This window comes from Hydra vulgaris, chromosome 08, assembly GCF_038396675.1.
Source record: "Hydra vulgaris chromosome 08, alternate assembly HydraT2T_AEP".
In the NCBI taxonomy this organism is placed as follows: Eukaryota; Metazoa; Cnidaria; class Hydrozoa; order Anthoathecata; family Hydridae; genus Hydra; species Hydra vulgaris.
Genome location: NC_088927.1, coordinates 22,596,095 through 22,620,381, shown reverse-complemented (window position 1 = coordinate 22,620,381; position 24,287 = coordinate 22,596,095). Strand labels below are relative to the sequence as shown.

At 27.0% G+C, this 24,287-nt stretch overlaps 2 protein-coding genes across 5 annotated transcripts in view; both read right to left on the bottom strand.

Annotated features, from left to right (window-relative positions):
• Nucleotides 1-3,688: 3,688 nt before the first annotated feature.
• On the bottom strand, nucleotides 3,689-23,467 carry LOC100211204 (putative leucine-rich repeat-containing protein DDB_G0290503). Of its 3 annotated transcripts, none has more exons than XM_065803255.1 (17): nucleotides 23,376-23,467; nucleotides 21,781-21,871; nucleotides 20,726-21,008; nucleotides 16,092-16,255; nucleotides 15,726-15,896; nucleotides 15,392-15,477; nucleotides 15,031-15,256; nucleotides 14,404-14,532; nucleotides 13,932-14,050; nucleotides 13,357-13,483; nucleotides 13,146-13,280; nucleotides 12,359-12,505; nucleotides 10,217-10,296; nucleotides 9,804-9,852; nucleotides 4,313-4,399; nucleotides 4,004-4,229; nucleotides 3,689-3,907 (listed from the first exon to the last, which is right to left on the bottom strand). In XM_065803255.1, exons 2-17 carry the CDS (start codon nucleotides 21,781-21,783, stop codon nucleotides 3,891-3,893), a joined length of 2,049 nt encoding a protein of 682 aa, XP_065659327.1. In that variant the 5' UTR covers nucleotides 21,784-21,871; nucleotides 23,376-23,467; the 3' UTR covers nucleotides 3,689-3,890. The 3 variants fall into 3 exon arrangements, with proteins under 3 accessions (XP_065659327.1, XP_065659325.1, XP_065659326.1); XM_065803253.1 differs by lacking the exon at nucleotides 23,376-23,467 and adding an exon at nucleotides 22,017-22,184; XM_065803254.1 differs by lacking the exons at nucleotides 21,781-21,871; nucleotides 23,376-23,467 and adding an exon at nucleotides 21,391-21,510.
• Nucleotides 23,330-24,287, bottom strand: part of LOC136071770 (TBC1 domain family member 16-like) — a 43,094-nt gene continuing 42,136 nt past the window's right edge. For both annotated transcript variants that reach the window (XM_065803256.1, XM_065803257.1), the window contains exon 9: nucleotides 23,330-23,467. In XM_065803256.1, the coding sequence (XP_065659328.1) occupies nucleotides 23,459-23,467 (9 nt within the window). In that variant the 3' untranslated portion in view covers nucleotides 23,330-23,458. The remainder of the gene's footprint in view (nucleotides 23,468-24,287) is intronic.

Here is a 24,287-nt window from a genome sequence, read left to right as displayed (position 1 = left end):
GTATTTGAGGGTACAGCTGCTATTTGTCATCAGTGCATGAACAAGGATAATGTTTTTAATTATTTTGATGACTGAAGCAAGCTACGGATGTGTGCGGAACATGGATAAACTGGGTTGCGATTGTAGCACACACCAGACAAGTTTGTTTAAAAGCCAAATTCATGGTATACACAATGTCAGACTAGTGAAAATTGTAAAACAATAAACATTTTTTGCACAATTAATGCCTCATAAACACCCCCCCCCCCCCATACTGTTAAACGTAAAATCTAACAAACTTTAAATAGCTATGAAGATCTTACATCTCCTGAAAGATCTTATGAAGAATAAATCAGAGCCAAAAAAAAAAAAAACATTAATTGAATCAGAAGTAAAAGGCTATCAAGATGGTAGTGCACTTAATGTTCATTGTTGTTTATTTAGTAGCAATTACATAGCTGTGTAGAGCTGAATGGAGTTTTTGAAGATAAAAACATTGCTTATTATGTTTGTATATGTTAGATATTTTAAAAGAATCTGTTTTTATTTTCTATTTAAATAAAAATCTGCAGATCTTTGACATTTAGTTATGTTATGTTAACGCCGAAGAAAAAAACTAGAAAAATATATAAAAAGCTAAGCATGAAGGAAGAAAATAAAATAAATAGTGATAGTCAAAAAATGCAACTTAGATGGAAGACGACTCGCACAAGAACTTTAACTGATGAAACAAGTGTAGAAAGTTCCTTTCAGTAGCGATCATGGTAGTATATATAGAAAACAGAGGGATGTAAACCTCGGGACGATGGGATAGAAGCTCAAGCTTAGCAGTTAAAGCCTATTTTGAACCAAAAAAAAAGATTTGTCTTTAAAAAAGACTTCTCAAAAAAAGATTGCTATCTTTAAAAACAATTGTGTGAGTAATTTACAAAAAAGGTCGAAAATGAAAGAAAATCCGAGAAGACGTAAGTAGAGGACTCAGTAAAAATGCTGCCATACATCAATTTAGAAATACTGCGATAACAAAGTCTAAATTTAACTTTTTTTTATCTCTGAGTAAACAATAGGTTTTTAGTATTGCATTTCTCATTTTGATTTCAAATATGCAACCCGTTTTTCACTATCAAATCAAATTTTTAAAATATTTGAGTTAAAATCTCTAATATTATTGAAAAAAGTTATTCAAATTTATGTCAAACTGTTCTCAAAACAAGCGTATTTTCAAAGAAATCAAATAAACGTTGCTAATAAAATGAATACTTTTTATATTTTTGCTAAAAAAAAATTTTCATAACTGTTTTATAAGCGTTTTTTCAAAATAATCTTTTGTCAATAAATTGTACGTAAAAATATTTGTTTGCAAAAGTCTCTATGAAAGAGACCCACGTTGCGCATTTTTTGTCTTTTTTTTAAATTTATTTACTACTGAAGAATTCATTCTAAAGAAAAATTATTGAAAACAATAACTTTACTGATAAACTACAAACCAAGTTTGTACGGTTAATTACGATGTTATATCTACTTTGTTACTAAATTGTTAGTTATAATAAATTCTGTTATACTTATGGTAATCATCTTGAAAAATTAATTTTAGATTTTAATAATTTTTAACACTACGAAATAATTTAATTTTATCCCATTACGCTATTTCGAAGACATTTGCAAAGTATGAAACACCTTTAGTTTATTTACTAAGCTAATAATTATTTTTAAATAATATTATCAATAATAACCCATTGCTGCACAAAATGGCCAAAAATACTTTTGAAATTTGAGCGAAACACCAGTTTGGGGTGAAAGTAGATAGATCCTAGATTATGGGAAACAAAAATGATTCAAACTATTCCTCCGAGAAAAAAAAAGCGACTTTTAACTTTTACTAGATATTTACCTAAATATCCAAAAACTGTGCATTTTCACTGTACAAGTAAATAATAAGGCTAATAATTGCCTAATATTTATTTTATATATTTAATGTGAAATCTAATAATAATGTGAACAAGTTAATTCTTCAACATTTATTTTATAAAACTCTTAGCTTTCAATATAATTCGTTAAATAGGTGAAAAATGAAGTTTGGGAGTGATCGTTCCAATTTCCAGAGCCATAAATGAGTTCTCAAACTGGTCAATCTTTTCTCCAAAATCATTCGTATGGTGGTTTTCAAATAAAGGTGCCACAACAGCCTCAAATTCTCTGAAAGGACCAATTATCCCAAAAATTCGAAAAACTGCACCACTTTCAGCCATCTGTTGTAATAAATCCACATTCTTGATAAGCTTGTGACAAGAGTTTCGAAAGAACTGACCACCATGGTATGACTCTGGGTGAATGTGAAGTGCTGCAGCCCATTGGTTTGCTTTTGGACAAACATCTCTCAGTTGCTTAAACAAATGATTCACAACTCAATGAAGAAGTTCCATAGGTGGTATCACTTTAAGAACAAGCATCTCATTTGGGTCGGAAAAAAATGAAGGATGCATTACATTTCTAATGTTTTTTTTGTCTTTTCGGACATCACCTGCAGAACCACCAAACTGTTAGTATGATACTTGAAGTTTTCCAAAGGTTCGCAAAATTCAAGAAATTTGGAGTCTACATCACAACATGTGCATGGGTGAGAGCACTTGCATGGGATTACAAGCCAAGAAGAATATTTGCCAACTTTAGTTCTTAAGCAAAGGAAAATCTGACATTCTGTATGGTAAAAGTAACCACACTTTTTCACATTATCTGGCAGGTTTTAACAAACTGTCAAAAGAATTTGTGAACTTGCAGTTGTATCTTTAGAATGGTTTTGTGTGAGGAGTCGCTTGGAAGGAGTAGATTTTCCATCATCTGGAACAGTCCAGATGATGGAAAATCTACTCCAATGATACCAAGTAAGACTTTTAAAGAGCCACCTCCCCCCATCAATGCCAACTTTTACAGAAGGATCTTGATAGACCTTTTTACAAAGCAGAGTGTCATTCAAGATACACATCAAAATTCTTGCAATGGACAACCACATGTTGTTACTAACTGGGCATTGTCAGTTGAGGACATGATAGATGTTTGTGTGAAGAAATCACTCAGCTTCTTTTCATTAGCTTGTAGCTTGGCTGCAAAATTGGATTCCACTAATTTGTTACTTGAGACTTGATTGCTAGTAGAAGCAAGTTTCTTCATATCAACATTTACTCTTTAAAAAACAAAATCTCTTTCTTTTATATTCAAATTTCACTGCTACTGCTGCTAAAACCTTAATTAACTAAACGTAAACATGCTCACTGGCAAAAAAATTTCACTGAACTACAAATTGCTGATGAGTCAGCATAAATATGATCAATTTATTTCAAAATAATAAATTAAAAGCATATTAATTCATTATGTAAGATTTCCAGAACGAAACCTTTTTATTTATCTATTTCTACTGTAAAAATGGACAACTTTTGGAAACGTGTCATTTCATTTAGACAAAAACATAGCAAAATTTCAAAGTCAATTTTTTTCTCGGACGAAATAGTTTGATTTTAATTCTTGTTACCCAGTAATCTAGGGTACTTTCACCTCACACAGGTCTTTTGCTATGTGCTTTCAAAAGTAGTTTATATATATATATATATATATATATATATATATATATATATATATATATATATATATATATATATATATATATATATATATATATACTTATATATAAACTTTAACAAAATCAAAAACGTTATTTTATATAACGATATAATCATAATAAATCTAATGATTTCGAAAAATATAACATGTTGCTACATTCATTCAATTTATAAATAAATGAACGTAATTTAGTTGAGTTCGGATTATGAAGTTATGTTAATATACTTTACAAGTTGTACTTTACAGTTTACGAGTTGAACTCGGCAGTTTATAAACTGCACTTATCGATTTGGAGTTTAGTTGTCAGACCAATCTAAGAAATTAAATAATTAAAGACAATTTCAAAAATACAATAAAGTACACGAATTAAAATGGAAAATTTACAGTTATAAATGTAGAACAACTTTACCGTCATCGTTTGCTTCATCAGATGGTTTCTTTTTTTTAGAGTCAATTTTTTTCTTTTTTGGAGATTGAATGATTTTAGATTCGTCATCTTCTAATTCACTTTGCTTTTCGTCGTCGTCACTCTGCTTCCATAAATGAATTGGCTCATCATCTTCGCTATCACCACCCTCATCTTTTAGTTTATCTAGTTTTTCTTTTAGCTCCTCCAGTTGTTTGTCATTTTTATTCTAGAAAAAATTAAGTTAATCCGTAACCTGTCTATTAAATTATTAAAAAGCTAAAAAGATTTAGAAAGCGAAGTTTAACGTACCTCTTCATATTCTGCGTCGATAATCTGTGAAAGCACATCTGTAAGTACATCCACTACTCTACTGATGTCATTGATTTGTTCATTTAACTACACAATAAATGTTTTCATAATTGTTATAAGTACAAAAATAAATATTTTCTAAACAAAAAGAAAAAGACTTGAGAAGATCGAATAAATATACGTTTGAACCATATTAACTTAAAAAGTTTCAGATCAAAAAGTTTTAACTTAACTAAACCTTTTAAATTTATTAAAATTGTAACTCAAGTGTTACAATTTTATTCGTATAAAAACATAACTTTGAAAATTTTTTAATATTTAAAAGTTTATGGAATGAGGAGCCCATCTGCAAAACGCGAGTAAAAGTTTTGAGTTAATAGACGTCTTCACAGTTCCGATAGTCACACGAGTAAAAGTTTTGAGTTAATAGACGTCTTCACAGTTCCGATAATAGAGTTTCCGAAATTACAACGGGGACGGAAACGCCGACGACGCGTCTAAAATAATTTATAACTGTACATGCACAACTTGGTGTCTGTGTGACTGACTTCAAAATATTATATATCACGTTTTCTGACAACGCGAGTTTTAATTTGAAAAAAAGATGGTGGATGTTGTGAACCTTAAAGTGTAAGTATTTTCTAAAGTTACACATTTAGTTATGTTCTGTAATGCCAGTTATATTGGAGAAACCTCCAGACACTTGGCAAATAGAATAAATGAGCACCTTAAAAGTGATAAATAATCTCATATATTTAAACACTTAAATTTATCTCTTAATTGCAAAAATTTGGCTAACTGTGATTCTTTTTGAGATTTTGGATAATGCCCCAACTAAACACAAATTAAAGATAAAAGAAGCCCTCCACATTAATTGGGAGGGCAAACTTTACATTATGCTATAAACTTATCTATTTAATTTTACTGTCAGTTTATTTATATATTTATATTTTTTGACAGTTGGTTATTTTGATTGGTTATTTACAGAGTTATTTTGTAATAAATATATTGGTTTATTATGTATAATTTTTTGTCCGTTAATATTTCTCTGTAAAGACTTCTATTTTTTTAATATTTATTTCAGAGTTTTTATTATTTTAAAATAATCTTTTGAAAATGTAAATAAATCTTACGAAATATGTCAAGAATAAAAAACATGGCGTTATTTTTTAAAATAATTACTTATTTTATGCTATTAAGACGTTCAAGAAATATATATATATATATATATATATATATATATATATATATATATATATATATATATATATATATATATATATATATATATATATGTATATATTTGTATTATATGTATAAAAATATAGTTATCTATACTTATATATACTTACAATATAGGTATATAAAATTATAAGTTATATATACATAGTTGTATGGCTTTATGTTTAATTTTTTACAGAAAACCTATGCTGTAGCTCAAACAGCATGATATAATTTTGGTTGGGGAGATTTTGCTTCACGAACCATGGAATGCCAGACATGGCACTCTTGAATGTGGTGTAACTTGGAAACAGATTGCTGAAAGTTTAAATAATATAAATGAGCCTAAATTTAGAGTAGACGACAGATTAGTTCGAGACCATTTTAAAATTTTGGAAAAAAAACATATATATATATAAAAAAAATGAGTATGCTAAAGCCAGTGGAATTATTCCTCCTGAGAAAACCGAACTTGATGTCGCTTTACAAGACATTGTTAAAAATTTTAATGATAGAGATTTGAAAATGCAAAATGATAAATTGCTAATCGAGGAACAAGCATTAAAAGAAGTTAAAAAAGCAGAAGACATGCGAAGTGCTTCTCCAGAAACGATTATAGAAACTAGAAAAGGCAGGTGCGAAGGAATAATAAAAGGAAAGAAAAAATATAGACGTTCAGATGACACCGTATCGTTCTTAAAAGAGAAATCAGAAAATGACAATGAAATCAAAAAAAGCAAATTTAGAAATAAGAAAGCAAGAATCAGAAAAACGACGGCACAATGATGAACGTTTGTATCAGTTAATTTTGCAACAGCAAGAACAGACCATGCATTTGATTAAACAGCAAACTCAAGTTTGTGTTACCATGTTGCAAATGATACAGGAGAAAAATAAATAGAGTCATCGTATTTATTATATGACACTCATTGAAGCAATTTAACAATACTTTTTATTCGTAAAAGATTGTTTTAGGTTTGTTTTTTGTTAAAAGAAAGTTTAATTATTGCAATTTAGCGTATTTTTTGGCCTCACTTTGAATTGTTTCACACTCATAAACTGTATGTATGTCAACTTTATGCTGTGACTAAATATTTTTTTGTTAACCTGTAAAGTATAATTTAAAGTAAAACTATTTTTAAATAACAATTTTTATTGACTTCTTGTGGATACTTGGTACGTAACTAAACACCACTAAAATAAAGTTTTTGTTTCTTAAGGGGTTCAAGAAAAAAAAGAAAAAACATTTATAATGAAATACAATAAATAATTAGCTAAAGTATGTTTCAACAGAAAGCGGTTGACAACGGAAATATTCCGATGTTGCTGAACTGTAAAAGCATGACCTTGCATTCTGTAGTATGCATACAATTTATATTGTATATTTTACAAACAGCGCTCAGTTGAACTTTTAAGTTTTTATGAAAGTCCAAAAATTTAAAGTAATTCAATGTCTCTAAACACCCATTCAAGTAACATTCGTACAAAACTCATTGCCTTGTTCCACTGAATTTGCAGATCATTGACGCTGGGACCTTGAAACGGTGTTTGTAATTGTTTACGCAATGGATTAGCAAGATCACCATATATGCACAAAATGGATCCATCAGGTGTCTTGGCAAGCTGTTGTAAAACAGTTAATAGATCTGATCTTCTTAGCATTGTTCTGTCGTGTCTTCTATCCACAACTGGTCCATACAAGTTAGCACACAATCTGTTTGGTGCTACTACTGACCGAAACCTTATTGCATGAACCTTTTTATGGCCATTGTATAAATACCTCTGGTATTTGCCTGGTCTGCATACCCTTCTTACGGTATTATCTATAAATCCCCAACAGTTTCCTAAAGAAGCACCATGTTTATGAATTGTTTCGGCAAACTGCTTTAAGTTTTCTGGCGAGAGCCATTGCTGATTAAATGATTGAAGCAACCTACCCCATCTTACGTAAACAAATTCCATTGCTTCATTGCTTATCATGCTTAGTTGTGGAACTGAAAGCCCAAATCTCGGCATAATGTCTATATATCTACATGGGTATGCAAAACATTTAAGCAACACACAAAGGGCACATATTCCAGAAACTTTAAATCCATTACTTCATTTCATTTCATCAGGAAATTGTACGATGTCACACGTATAAATTTCGTTTTTCAAAAAACGAAACTCGGCTTTGCATTCATCATTTGATAAATTATCTAGATCAAACAACTCAGTTCCAAAAATGCAAATTTAGGTTTTTTGAAGTATTGATGTCGTATAATAATACAAATTCTTCATCATTAATGTTTTCATTGTACACATACAAGAGAGCATTTCTATTCTTCCTAAAACTATTTTTCCTATATTTATTTTTTATCACAACAAACAACAAAAAAATGGCAAAAAATGTCCCGTTATCACGTGATTTTTTACAGCTTATTTTACAGAACATAAAATAGTTAACATCGCCAACGCGAACTTAAATCAAAAGTTGCCGTTGTCAATCCGGTCCCCGTTATAATTTTGGAAACTCTCCAATTTCATGCACACGCATTCTTAAAAATACATCATCATTCCTTATACGCAGAATCGCATGAAAAAAAGTAAATACACAAATATAATAAGAAAGCATTTTTGTAAGAAACGGTTGATTACCTGAAATTTTTTTTCTTTTTTCATAATTAAGACATTGGTTTTCCTTTATATAAGTTTATTATAACCATTTTAAGTCTAATCTTTATACTGTTTATATGTTTGTATTATAGAATAAATGTGAATATGAGATATTCGCATTTATTTTATAACAATTATTATATATTTAAAAACAAATTCATACGTGAAGTGTAAAAGCTCTTAAAGAGTAAGAAAAAATGCACTATGGTAATTTTATATATATATATATATATATATATATATATATATATATATATATATATATATATATATATATATATATATATATATATATATATATATATATATATATATTAGTGATGTACCGATTAATCGGCATCGGTCACTTTTTGTACAATCGGAATCGGCATCGGCCTTTTTTTATTAATTTACCGATATGCATTACCGATGGCATTTTAATACTTTTATCCTGCATTTTGATAATAATTAAATAATAAATAATCTAAACTTTATGCATCGCTTAGAATTTTTTGAAAAATTGTTTATTTTGACTTTGTTTTAAAATTAAAAAATAAGACAAAAGCAACAAAAAAACAGGTTTTCACTGATTTCTTTATGTATCATTTGTAATATTTTTGTAGATTCTGTGGGTTTATTTGAAAAAATGATAAAATAAAGTTGAGGGAAGCAAAGGAACCTGAGTTTTTGCGACAAAACCCCTTTTTCTGTACAAAAACTTACTTAAACAACTAACACCGTGGATAAGCATTTAACCCGGATGTCCACGCCTCCTTCCTTTCCAATGTGCATTTTATGGCCAGATATTATATGACAAAAATTTACCCGATTTAAAATTCTATGGCTTTATATCTTTAAAACTTTAATAATTAGTTAATTAATCGGTATTGGCATCGGCCTTTTCCCATCAATCGGCATCGGCCAAAAAAGTGTTATCGGTACATCACTAATATATATATATATATATATATATATATATATATATATATATATATATATATATATATATATATATATATATATATATATATATAATTACCGTTTTTCTTCGTTTTCTTAAAATGAGTTAACTCGGACTTTTTGCAAATGGGCTCCCTAAATGGAAGTTACCAGAATATTGATATAGATATAGTAGACAGCTGCTTAGTTAGCTACAACATTTTGCTTAGTTACAACTTTTTATCTAATTACTATCATTTATATATTAGAACTCATTTAGTTTCTACTAGCATTTACTTAGTTACTAATTATTTTTACTTAATTACTTCCCAGTGGGCACAAGACATGTTTAAGACGTCAAAAACACGTAAAACAGTCTAAAACATATATTACATACTTTTTAGACATTTAAAATACCCATTGTGCCCACTGGGTATTAACATTTAATAAATTGTTACTCTTAAATAAAATTATAATTGAATGTAATTAATTGTAATTGTCACTGAATGTAAATACAGTTAAATTTTAAAATGATAAAAAAGTGAAATAAAAAATTAATAATTAATTTAGTTTTTAAATATGTCGAAGATCTTTACTAATATTGTCTCATATTAGCTTTTGATTCTTATCTATTATAAATACTTAAAAATATAACATTAACTAATTATTAGCTTGCTAGTTAAAATTTGAAATATACCTCATTATGGTTTTGAGGTGCACGTGGAGTGAGAACAGGTTTTAAAGGTCTAAAAGAAAAAAATCGATTAAATCAACAATATATAAATTTCATAGTACACCCATCTACTTTCAGATTTCTTGCTTAACAAACACTTACATAAAACACACACACTTACATAATACACACACACTTACATAACATAAAAAAAATAAAAATAATAGTAAATAGAAAGTAAACATAGAAATGAATATAAAAATTATTTCATGCAAATAAATGAACTCAAAAAAAAAAAAAAGTGGAATTTTACTTATTAAAAGTAATATACTTTTTAATAAACTTATAAAATATATTACAAATAAATTAAATGACAAAATCAATAATTAGAAAACCTAATTTAAAAACAAAAAGATTAAAACAATAAATTAAAATACCTATTTATACTTCCATTTTTTTCTTTAAAATTTTGGAAAGTTTCTGCAAGATAATGTAGCTTTTTCTCAACTGATTTAATCTGAAAATGAATAACAAAGCATTATTATTTTTATCACAACAAAACAACAAAAAAAGCCTATATCCTTGTAAACAACAAAAAAAGCCTATATCCTAAGTCAATAATTTTTACACCTAAGCTAACAGCCAAAATAACACAAAAATGAATTAAAAAGACAACCCTAAAACTGCCATTCAACACTGAATTCAAAATTAACTAACAAGACAATGCTGAAGTCGACAACCAAAATAATTTGATTGAATTTCAAAAAATGAATAAGTATAAATCAAGAACCAAATAAATAATGAAAAAATTCAAAATTGCGTCAAAAGAGCTAAAGAAAAATGTTTAAATACAAAACATAAATTTTTTAATATATTATTTAAGCTCATACAGATAACTGTAAATAACAAAAGGAAGACATTAATTTTGACAAAAGTAAAAATTTTCTTTTAATGCATTTTGTCAAAATAGATGTTGCAATATTGGATTGGCTAAAACGTAATGATTGTTTTTTAAAAAATTATTACTTATTTTTAGTTCCTTAATTCCAAGCCAAACCCCAAAAACCTTTGCTGTATCAATTTTTCAATGTTGGGACTGGCATTGTCATAGAGGAAGTGTATTTTATCATGCATGGGAATTAAGCACAGTAAGTTGTTGCAGTAATTGCGGTGTTTGATGAAAGCAGTTTTCAGAACATAATGCTGCACACATCTCACCAAACCAAAAACAACACCTTGTGTTGCAATTATCCAATTGAGCAACTTTCAGAGTTGATTTTAGCGGTTGTTCCAGCCCTAGCCACTAGTGCTTTCTGAAGTAATACACAAAAAGTACCTACTTTTATCTCTGAAAATGACATATTCAAGTTAGTTGAACAAAGAAATAAAGTTCATGCAAGTTGACCTCTTGAAATCATAAAAACTAAACTGAAATTAGTTTCAAGAGCACTGATTCAATGCTTCAAGACTTGAATAAAAATGAAAATAGAATTATATTTAATATCACTGATATACACTTACTTTTACCATATAACCTTAATATCTAATATTAACGAGAGAAATTGTTACACATTTAGTTGTCGCTATAATAAAAATATGCAACAAAAAGTAATTTTAATCTGCAGCATTCCATGTGAAAACAATTTTTTTATAAAATGCAACCCTAAGTCTCAGATTTAATGATTTCTACACCACTTAAAGATTTTAATAAGTTATGAACATTCCCAAAATATTATCATTTAATTCCAAAAAGTTTCAAAGATATGACTATTCAAACTTTGCCTTGAACCGACAAAAATTTGCCATTTTGAAAATTTGGTTTTGGTTTTTGTTTCTGTTCTGCGTGCAATGGAAAGCTAAAAATCTGATACATAAAGGATTAAGTAAAGTTCTGCTTGTTGACCTAGCTGACTAACGTTTCATGTTACCAAACACCAAACTTAGAAGTCTTTTCCATTTCATTCATGTAATATTTTATAATACCGTAAACGCATTTAAATTTGGTTGCTAAGCAGCACATAGTTTTCATAGACTGCTTTCAATTAGCAGTTTTAAATATTCCAAACCCATTTCCATTTGTCTGCTAGATATGGGTTGAACTTGATAATTTAAGTGATTGTTACAAAAGTGTTGAAACCATTGTTTTGTAGTTGCCTCTAACACCGAACCCACTAAAACACTAAAAACTGTGGCCCAACTAAAATTAATAAAGCAGGCAGTGCTGTACATGACTTTTTATGTCATTCATTTTTTGCAATATACAAAAGTTGCAAACCAGAAATTTTAAATGACCTGATAGGCCATTTCATGCGCTATAAATACTTAATTTATGGAAACTTTTCAAAGCACTCAGTAGGGATTTTAAAAAAAATCTCTTACTGCCTTTTAGCCGCCTCAATATTGTTATTAATTAATTTCAATAATAAAATTCAAAACAATTATAGCAATAATAAATTAATAACCATATTATTTATAAGATTGAAATTATTAATTGTTACATTTGAGGTTACTATAATTAAAAAAAGATTATCAACAATAAAAACAAATTCTCAAAAAGTTTATGATTTAATTTATGATACCTGATCCACAACTTCATTGTTTTGTTTTAAAAGATTTAGAATTTGCTGTTTGTTTGAATCAATAGCAGAATTTATATCTCCTTGTGCTAAAATATTTTCCATCTCCATTTGTTTGATACGCTCGCTATTCATTTCAATATGCTCCTCCTAGGACAAGATTTTAGCATACAATCAAATCGATTGTAAATTGTTAAAAAAAATTTTATCTAATATCGGAATTATAATTTTTTGATTTCATTAATTTGAAAAGAATGATGTAATTTAATAATCATGTCAATTTAAAAGAACACCCTAATTATCTTAAGATTATTTATTTAAATTATTTTTTAAAGCCATTTTATATTCTATCTAATTTTTTTACATAATCAAGTCAAGTCACTCTGCTATTGGCAGTATGTAATCTAGTTTAACCCCCTCCATTTGGAACAGGTTAGGTTTCTTAGCCATATTGAAGGCAACTTACCTAGAGAAAAAAATACTTTGACATAAAACCTACAAATTTATAGCGTGTATGGTAGAAAGAGTTTGTGAACCATAATACTTACTTACTTATAATAAAAATACAAAAAATTAAAATAAAAATACTAGTAATAAACTGGTAAATTAAATAATTAAATAAACATTTATTCACGAGTAAAAAACGATATATGCAAAATTATTTTAATTTAAACCTTTATACACTAATTAAGATGCTCATAAAATTAAACAAAATTGTTGCCAAGCAACAATATTGTCTTGTATTTTTATAGAAGTTGTAGCATACAACTTTTAATAAATAAAAACTTACCTGTTTCACTACATCATCTAAAGCATCTTCAATATCTTCAATTTTCTTTTGAATATCTCTGATGTGATGGAGTTCTGCTTTCGCATTCATACTTGATAAGGAGTCATTAACCAAGCGTGCTACATCTTTTCTAATCTGAATGAAAAAGTGATTGGAGCTGATGATCACACGATAACTTATATAAATCTTTGTATTTAAAATCTAAACTTACTGTTTCCTCAGCATTGTCAATTTTTTTTTTATTTTCACTCAAGGTTTGATGCATGTATGATAAACCATCATTTGTATCTTTTCTGATTTGAGTCACCATATGAGTGAGCTTTTCTCCTTGTGAAAGTCTGTTTGCAATAAAAGAATTTTAAAAAATTGTAATAAAAAAAACATTTTTTTAATAATTACTTAGTCCTGATCTGAAAAATAGAATAATGTCAATAAAGGCAGCCAGCTGTGAAAAGATTCTTACATAGTGCCATTATTAAATAAGAAAATGGAAACCCATCCAAAACAAAGAGGACATTAAACTTTAAAAATAAAAATAACAAAGTAAAAAACTCTGAAGTTAAATAAACTCAATGAGTAGTAATATAATATAAAGAATAAGTAAATATAATATAAATGAGTAAATAAATATAATATAAATAAGTAAATAAATGTAATGTAAATAAGTAAATAAATATAAATAATATAAGTAAGTAAATAGCAGAAATCGATGACTAAGCATTCTTGGTGCACATAATATATGCCCAAACAAAAGAAAAAAAAAATTCTAAAAATTTATGTAAAAACCTTGATGATATTTCAGCACGAACAACTTTTTCAATTTCCTTTTTATTTTGATTGACCTCTTTTTCAAGTGATTTTATTGATGCTTTTATTTCATTGATTTGATCTGTGTATCCATTATTCTACAAATATATTCATGTATATTTTCCAATATGTATATGCCTATTTATACAATTTCCTCTCTTTTAAAATTTAAAGTGAAATCTATACTTAATAATATTAGAAAAAATCATTAAAATTTAAGGGTTCATGCTGGAGGCTTTGTTCAAGGATTTGAGCAACAATTCAGTGTCAAGTGTCTAGTGTTGTTTTATTATATAAAATGTATTTAAAGAACAGCTAAACAGTACAGTGAACACCAAACAAAAATGTTGTTTTTAGGAGCAACCTAATATATATAACGAAATAAATACACAAAAAACAAATAATTTATGAATGCTTTTTTAAATTAAAGGGTTAAAAAATAAAATCTTACCTGTAATTTTGCAGCTATTCTTTCAGTTTCTTCTGTTATAAATTCTTTAATTTCACGAATCATTACTGAAGCTTCCTCATGGTAGTCTTTGTACTGATCAATCATCTGCTTTGCTTCTGATCTTATTTTCTGATTAAAAAAAAAATGTTTTTGATATCTAAGTTCATGAATTACATCTTTTATGTAAACAAATTTTCTAGAGCTTTAAAAATTTATAAAAAAACAAAAATTAAAAATATATATAAAATATATAATAAATTATATAAAATGAAAAATATTAAAGTTCAAAACTATTTTAAACATATAAGTAAAAAATAAAATGTGAAAAGTAAAGATTGTTAAAAAAATATTTAGAAACTTATTCAAATAGCATAAATAAACATTAGCCTTAGATAATTTTTATAAAGTTTAATGGGTCTGTATTTTAAATAATATTAGATCTGTATTTTAAACTTTTAAATCTGTAAATTAAATGAGGAAATTTAAAAGCTAAAAGTATTTTAAAGCTAAAAGCTTTTTCAGTTTTTCACCAAATCTAAAAAATTAAATTCTACAGTTTGAACAAATAACTGATTATTGACTATAATTAAATCTTTTGTCAAATCATAACAAATAATTATAATTTACCCTATCTAATTCAGCTAATTTAATTTCAATTTCATTTCGCAGTTGATGGTCTTTGTGTGATTGAACTTTACCATAATCCTCTATCATTTCTTTAAGCTTATCTTGCAATGATCGCACCTCAGATTTAGACAAAGCCTCTTTTTCTCTAACCAAAGTTGCTAGCTTATAAACATCATCGTTGCGCGACTTTTCATTATGATTCATTTGAAGATGAGTAGTCTCAAACCTAAAAGCGACATGTTTAAGAACAATGTAAATTAAAAAACAATATGTTTTAAGAGCAATGTAAATTAAAAAAAATTCTCCCAAAAAGGAGTAGTAATTTAAATTTGAAAAAATAAATTAAAAAATAAAAACAAACCTTCCTTCTGTTTGAGTTTGAAAAACAGCTCGTTTATTACACTCATCATTTAATCGCTCATTTAACTCGTTAATTTTGACATCAATCTTAAAAAAATATATAAATAAGTCACAATATACATTTTGTTACCAGATATGGTTTTTTATGTTAAAGTTGAAAAATGATATCTAAGAAAATTTGCACATGTGAATACAATCGGAAACTCCACAGGATTCAATTGTATTGATAAGTATAAATTAAAACAATGCAATAGTTGTGTTAAACAACATTTGCAAAACCCAAAATTGGAAAAGCTTTGAAAAAAAAGTAATATAAGTAAGATTGTGAAAAGTACCTCATGTTTTCTTTCTTGTTCTTTATTATCCAAATATGCTTTAAGGTCTTGTAATCCTGTTCCTAATGTTACGCTTTGACGTGAAAGTTTTTCACTAATCATACGAATTTCTTGACTCATATTTTGAACAGATTTTTGAGAAGTTTCACGCTCTATCTTCAAAATTGATACCTGGTGTTTTATAAAAAATTTAAAAAACATTTTAATTTATTAAAATGTTTGAAGCCAATTAATTAATATTTAGATTCAAATAATTATTTTTTTTCTATCAATTAAATTATTTTTAAATTTCAATTGTAAATGATTAAACTAGACTTGACCTATTTAACTTATTTTTTTTTTAATTTAACAACAATAATGCTTTACCTCCTCTTGTAACCTTTGCACTTGCATAACAAGTTTCTGTTCACGAGTAACCATTTGTTCATGTTGTGAAGTTAACAAAACTTCTACTTGCTTGGCTTGATTGACAACAGATGATATTGAGCTTGATTCTAATGCTATACGTTCTTCTGTTTTTGAAACTCTTGCTTTATTTAAAAAATTTATTAAATCTTAAACATAAATATAAATATACACATAAATTTTGTTACATATAATATACAATATATTACATATAGCATACTATAACTAAATATTAGTTCCATGTATGTATGCATGTATGCATGAATGCATGTATGTATGTATGTATGTATGTAGGTACGTATATATGTATGTATGTATGTATGTATGTATGTATGTATGTATGTATGTATGTATGTATGTATGTATGTATGTATGTATGTATGTATGTATGTATGTATGTATTAGGGTATATCATACTTTTGCATGTTTTAATTTTCATTCAGTATGTCACTTTTCCTATGTATTCATAAACCCTGAGTTGAATGGTATAATTTATTTTGGTGAAAAAACAAGTCTAGCTACCGGGAAAACGTTTTTAATTTTCAAAAATATTGTGTTTTTTTACAAAATGATGACTGTTTATGTTATAAATGTACATAATAATTATTTAAAATATTGTTTAACCTTATGCTTAATTTTTATAATATGCTTTAAGTTTTTAACAAAATTATTTTGTGTATAAGTATCAGTTAATATTCAAATATATTTTGAAAATAATATAATTACCATTTTAGATTTCATTTCAAATTAATTGCTATACTTGCTGTATTTATATCTTCCAGATTCATAATATATTAAAAAAAGAAAAATGGCATTATCAGTTAGCAAGAAAACCAGAAAATCGATTAACACCAAACTAAGTGAGTATCTTGGAGGTCCTAAAAAGTTTCTCCAAACTGAATTTCCAACATTACGTTATTGTTTGCAGCGATGTCTAGATCTGCAGCGAAACAGAATACTAGTCTGTGAAAAAAATCCGCGTAACATATCAATGCAAGAAATTTTTTCTAATGTTGCTAATGAAGTTGCAGAACGGTGGCTTATTTCCAACACAGAATTTAAAGAACCCATAGTTTGTGGAACTAAAGCAGTAGCACTAAGAATTAATAGTAGTTGGTCTGCATTCTCTAAGAAAGCTCGACACAAATCTCAAAAGGCAAACAAAAAACGCTGGGAACCTAAACTTGATAAACTTTTAGATATTGCTTTCTGCAAATGCAGAATCATTTACTGCAGTGGTAATGATGCCCCTTGCAACGAATCTTGTGATGACAGTGCTCATTGCTTTTGCAAATGTGACTTAAATTTAAGAATTCCTAAAAAAGAACTTATTTGGATAAAAACGCAGCGAGAAAAACAAGGCAGTGTTTCATGTATGCAAGAATTTGGTCTTGATCTTTAAGAGACTGCCAAACTTAGGCTAAAATGCTTACGCAAGTCAACTGATCAAGCAAGACTCACGCGACAACGTGAAGAAGCTTCAAAGTATAAGTTAGAATCCTCAGTCTCTATTTATCCAACCAATGTTAGATTTGATGATGAAAGTACGGGTGTTACAATAGAAATTAATAATAGTTCCAATGATGTGATAGTCAGTGATAGCGATAAAGTCAGTGATAGCGAAGAGGACTCGACAATTGAAAATCAAGAGAGTTATGTCAATCAAAACTACCTTGATATTAGTAATGCTGCCGTTGCCTCTATCAGATTTGGTGTATCATCGACTGCTACTGCTGCTATCATTAATGGTCTACTGAAAGATATTATGAAGGCAGGGAAACTTGTTAAAGATAAAAAATCTCATATGTGATAGTATGAAAGTTTTTCGTGCCAAAGAGTGTGCTATGAAGTATTCCAGAGTAGAAGAAAATTTCGACTGTGAAAGAAATATAATTACTGGAATTTTTGTTGATGGATAAAACTTTAGTTATTATCCATGATAAAACCACAGGCACCTTCAGAAAAAAAATTATCAAAGAAAATCATATAACTGTGACAGAAGAGCCTAGAGGTTGCTACCTTACTCATTATACACCAAAAGTCAGAAATATCTAAACCAGCTAAGCAATGTGCTATTGGATTATTTGACTGGTTAATGGAAAGAAGTAAAGATCTTAATCTCCAACTAATTGGCAGTGATACTACAAATGAAATGTCTGGATGGAAAGGTGGAATGCTTCATTTTGTGGAAGAACTTCTCAATCGAAAACTTTTTAGATCTTTTTGCTGGCTTCACATTAATGAGCTTCCATTCCGTCATATTATGGAAAAACTTGATGGAACAACTTCTTCAGATAAAGGATGGAGTAGAGCAGTAGGTAAACTGTTTTCCAAAGTAGAAAATTTTGAAAGAATTACTAAATTTACGCCAATTCCGCTTCTGGAGCCTCTTGTTACTATAAGTGAAGATTTCTTAAAGCAAATGAGCACTGACAGTTTAGTCGCATGGAAGTATTTAAATGCAATATTGAAAAGAAAGTTCAATTCTGAAGTAGCAGCTCTTAAATGTGGTAGATTGTCTCACAGTTGATGGCTTACTTGTGGCATGAGATGCCTGCTTCTCTATATGAGTAAACATGATCTTGAACCTGATAATGCAGAGATCTTAAGACTGCTTGCAACTTGGGTGACTCAGGTTTATTTTCCAATGTTCTTTGAGATTAAAGTTAAGCATGACATTAAATATGGTTCTTGTCATCTTTTAAAGCCGTTTCAACTTTGGCAGAAGAAAGATGATAGGATTAAAGAAGCATCTAAACTTTATCTCAAAAGTGAATCTTGTTGGGCTCATCCTGAGAATATACTTGTTTCACTTCTCTGTTCTGATAACTCAGAACAAAGGTTATTTGCCGTCGACATAATATTGGCAGTTAGGGCGGGAAGTGAACTTGGCTCAACTGATGTTAGACCATTTAAAGTTCCGCAAACAATAAACCTTGATGCTTGTGACTTATCGACTGGGAAAAAGAGGTCATCACTGAACCAATTTTCACAGCAAATATGTCGTTAGTCCAACTCAATGCATTGATAGTTTCTCCCCTGCAGCTACCTCTATACTCATTACATACCCAAAGTTGTTAGAGAGCAGTCAAATTAGTCACAGAAGCAGCTCAGTCAGTCTGTGGTTGGGATAAAAGAGATGGTTTTATAAGAACTCAATTGCGAAATCGTGAACTAATGCCTTTGTTTAAATCAAGAAAAGACTTTAAGTAATATGTAATTACTAATTTAGTATTTTTGATTTTTATTTATACTTTGTTGTGCATAACATTAAATGTTAAATAAATACTTAGTTTTAATGTTGATTTTATAAGAATTTTGGGGAGTTAAAACAAAAATTAAGGCAGTCAGATTTATAATTTGAATTAGTATTTTGAGTAAGTGTAAGGGGAGGGGGCTTTTGCCCCTTGCTCCTACTCTACCTATTCTATCTCCTACCAGTGCGTGTATAAATATATATATACTAATTGTAATATATCTTGATCTTATAATCATAATAAAACTATCAAATATTGATAGAAAGGAGGGGGGCGGAAGCCCTAGCCGTGCATTCTGGCTCAAGAATCCTGGAAGCTAAATGATAATTTTGTGTTTTATAACAAATGGTTTATTTTTTACCTAATATTATTTTATTTTTTATTATTAATTGACTAAAAACATTTAAAAATTAAGCTTTTGTTATAAAAGACTATTTTTTTAGTATGTATGTATCAACCCTCAGAATTAGGGTCGGCATTCGGCAATGCCAAATTTAAGTGTTTGAGATCGGCAAAAAATTGTCGACCTCAAACACTTAAATTTGGTTAAACGAGGTCAGCAAAAAATTGTTAACCTCCTTTCTATGTTTTATGGTAACCCCTCTGTATCAATTTATTTTTGTTGACCTTATGCCAACCTCTAACAGTTTGAGGTCGGCGATTTATTGCCAACCTCATTTTTTCTAATTCCGAGGGTTGATGTGTGTATGAATGTATGTATGTATATATGTATGTATGTATATTTGTATGTATGTATGTATGTATGTAAGTATATATATATATATATATATATATATATATATATATATATATATATATATATATATATATATCTATATACATACATATACATATATATATATATATATATATATATATATATATATATATATATATATATATATATATATATATATATACTTACATACATACATACATACATACAAATATACATACATACATATATACATACATACATTCATACACACATCAACCCTGAATGAATGTATGTATGTATATATGTATGTATGTATATTTGTATGTATGTATGTATGTATGTATGTAAGTATATATATATATATATATATATATATATATATATATATATATATATATATATATATATATATATATCTATATACATACATATACATATACATATATATATATATATATATATATATATATATATATATATATATATATATATATATATATATATATATATATATATATATATATATGTATATATATAAAAATAGTAAACATTACAAGAAAAAAATTTTAATTTATTTATTTTTGTTTAGTGATATCGAAATTTTTAAATAAAATCCTTACTAAGTAATTGTCGATAAAGATTAGTGGCATGTTGAACCTTTTCAGCAAGCATGATATTTTCTTGGCGAACAGCCTGAAGAGTTTCATCATTTCGCATCACTTCATTTCTAAGAGAACCTTGAGAAAGCAACAAATCATCAAGAATCATTTTACTTGGAAAATTTCCTGCCTGCATTAGTTGGGAGTTCACATTTTTTTGTGGTAAAACTATAGAATCTTTAGGATGACCATTAAATCGTGAACTAAAACCATTGTTTGAATTTGTTAATGGAGAATTAGACATCTAAGAGTAAGGTAATTATAGATAAGGTACAAGTTTTTAAAAACAAATTTAAAGTCTTTAAAATTGAATAAAAGTATAAATAAAAGTTTAAAAAATTCATTTAAAAAGATATTTAAAAACTGCCAACTGAAGTTTGAGACAAGGATGACAGGCTGTCAAAAATTTTGTTTTTAAATAATCTTTTAAAATTTTGTTGATTTCTTAAAAATTTTTTAAAATTACTTTTTTTTATGATGCACTAAATGAATTTTATAAACTTTTTTATTTAATTTCATGGATGTCTTTTTAAAACTTTCTAATTTTTCTTTTATTTATTTGAAAAGATTATAAAACTAAAAATATTACACTAAACAAAAATTAAAAAAAGAAACTTCAAACATACATTGAGTAATATAGCATAAAGTTTTAAATGTCAAATAAAACTCTTATTATAAGCAAGTTTGCAAAAAAGAAACTAAATACAACATGTTAAAACATCCTACTGTTTTCATATAGACATATATCATCATATTAGCAACTGAATGTTGCTATGGAAAAACATAAACAATATTTTAAACTTGAATAAATTATTAAATTTTCATAATTAAAAAAGTGAATCAAATATTTTTTTTTTTTTTGTGATTCTATTGATAATTCAAAACTTTTCACAAAACAATGTTTTTTAAATTTTTAATCTAAAAGATAAACTTTCTAAAAGATAAGTAAACCAAACTTTCTAGAAAAAACTGACTTAAAAAGACCAAGTAAACCAAATTAAAAAAAAACAACCTACCATTTAGAAATCATTGTGAACATTTTTGATTTTAAACCATATTTGATTAATCATATATGTTTTAAATCTTTTTCTCCAAATATTAGAACCCCTATAAGTTTAACCATGCATAAATTTAAACAAGAACAAAAAATAACATTTAAAAGACACATTAAAAACAAAAAAACTGTTCACTTGTTTTGTGAATTAATTTTTGAATTAATTTTTTTAACTGTTTGAAATAAAATTAGTCCTACTATTTCTTCAATTCTTTCTTAGTAACAACAAAATATAAACTTTCTCAATCAGACATGAAAAATTCTATCTTTCTGTTTTGTTCAATTCTTTCTGTTTATTGACCAGCTTTACAAGAAAAATATGTTTTTCTAATCTTGCTTGTTTTACCAGTGTAGGTAACATTGTTGCTGAACGATAAATACTTCAAATAATATATTGCATTATTACTGTTGCAAGTAATACAGCTTTTTATATTTCAAACAATACCATTAAATAATTGATAGCAAAATTTACAAATTTTATGAACACTATTTAGGATTTTATTTTTATTATTATTTATTTTATAATAAAGCATTCTAAACAGATAAGACTGGTTAAAAACTTAAACTGACTGGAAAAAATTTGATATATAAAAATCTGATTATTTTAATTACTATAAAATGTAAACTTTGTTTATTTTAGTTGTCATTTATGACATGCGGTAATGTATAGTGTCATTTGTGACATGCGGTAATATATAGTGTCATTTGTGACATGCGGTAATATATAGTGTCATTTGTGACATGATAAACAGACCAGAATTAACTATTAGTTATTTATACTTATATTATATCCAAATAACGAAGAAAAAAATTTCTTAAAATTAGTTGTTGCGCACATTTTAAAATAAAAACATACTTGTTTTAGTTTTTGCAGAATTTATTACAAATAATAACATTAATCTATCACATTTAATTTATATACATAAAAAAAAAAAAAATTAAATAAAATTACACAAAAATTGATTATACAAATTTAAATAAATATAAATAAAAAAATATACTGACAACTTAAAAATAAAATAAAAATTAGATAGTTATTGATTTAAACTATTGATTAGTTGTCAGAAGTGAAAACTTTTATATGTTCAAAAAATAGAGAAAATAATTAAAAAAAAATTTAAAAAAATAATTATTCAAGATATCAACAAAAATCAAGAACTTATTTTTCAAAATTCATGAATAATTTATAAAAGTGAATGTATTGAGAAATGCAGTGTGTTAATAAATAATTTGATTGTATTAAAAAACTTTTTAAGTGCCTTTTCTAAAAACAAAATAACTTTTTTTTAAAAAAAACAAACGAACAGTTTATTCTCTTTATAATTAAAAAGATATCAAAGCTTTAAGCGTATAAATCATATTCTTATTCTCTATATATTCTATAAGTTATATATATATATAAAAATATAATTATAGATATTAAATAAACCATTGTTACATACTTAGCTTTTAAACTGCAACTTAAGCTCCAGTTAATAATTAAAGTTTGAATCTCAAAGCATAATTTGCAACACAAATAGCATAAAAACTGGAACTTTTAATCAATTTAATACTCACTAATATAATAAATATAATAGACTTAATTGTCTTCTTCACAGAAAATGGAAAACTTATTTCAGACTTTTTACCCATCTAGAACTTTATGTGATCTAAAAAAATAAAGAATATATATATGTATATATATATATATATATATATATATATATATATATATAAATTTATATATATATGAATATAAATACATACATACACACACACACACACACACACACACACACACACACACACACACACACACACACACACACACGCGCGCACACGCACACAAGCACACACACACACAAACTGATCTTATATTGGGGCTAGTGAGGTTATAGGTGTGGTAAAAGCAACATATCTAGATAAAGAAAAACTCTGATGTAGAAACTTTAATTAAATTGTAGAAAAGGGTAGGAACAGCTCCTATATAACTTCCTCAGTGGAAGTTATATAGGAGGTATATAAGCACACACACTATGGTTGAGGTCAGGTCAAATTAGATTTGTATTTATATTTGGTAGTAATAGACATAATGCCGTATTTGAGTTTGTATAGTAATTGATCAAAACTTTTGAAAAATACTTGTATTTGATTGTAATATATAGTTGATTGTAATATGTAGTTCGATAAATTAACTGACTGGCATTTTTTTGGAAAAAACTTGACTTGTTTTTTTTTCTTGTAACAAACCATCATTTTCATTTATAACACTAAAATAATTTAAAAATTTGTTTTTAAGTGGTATTTGTTCATAATTGACTTGTTTTCATTGTTCAATTTACTATACCATTTTATCAGTTTTGTCTTACAAGTTCTTTAATTGTTTATCAAATACTTCATATTAAGTTAAAAATAAAAAAATAAAATTTTAATAGAAAAATATACAAAGAAATATTGTTCATGAAAAAATCAGGAACAGTATAAAGTAAC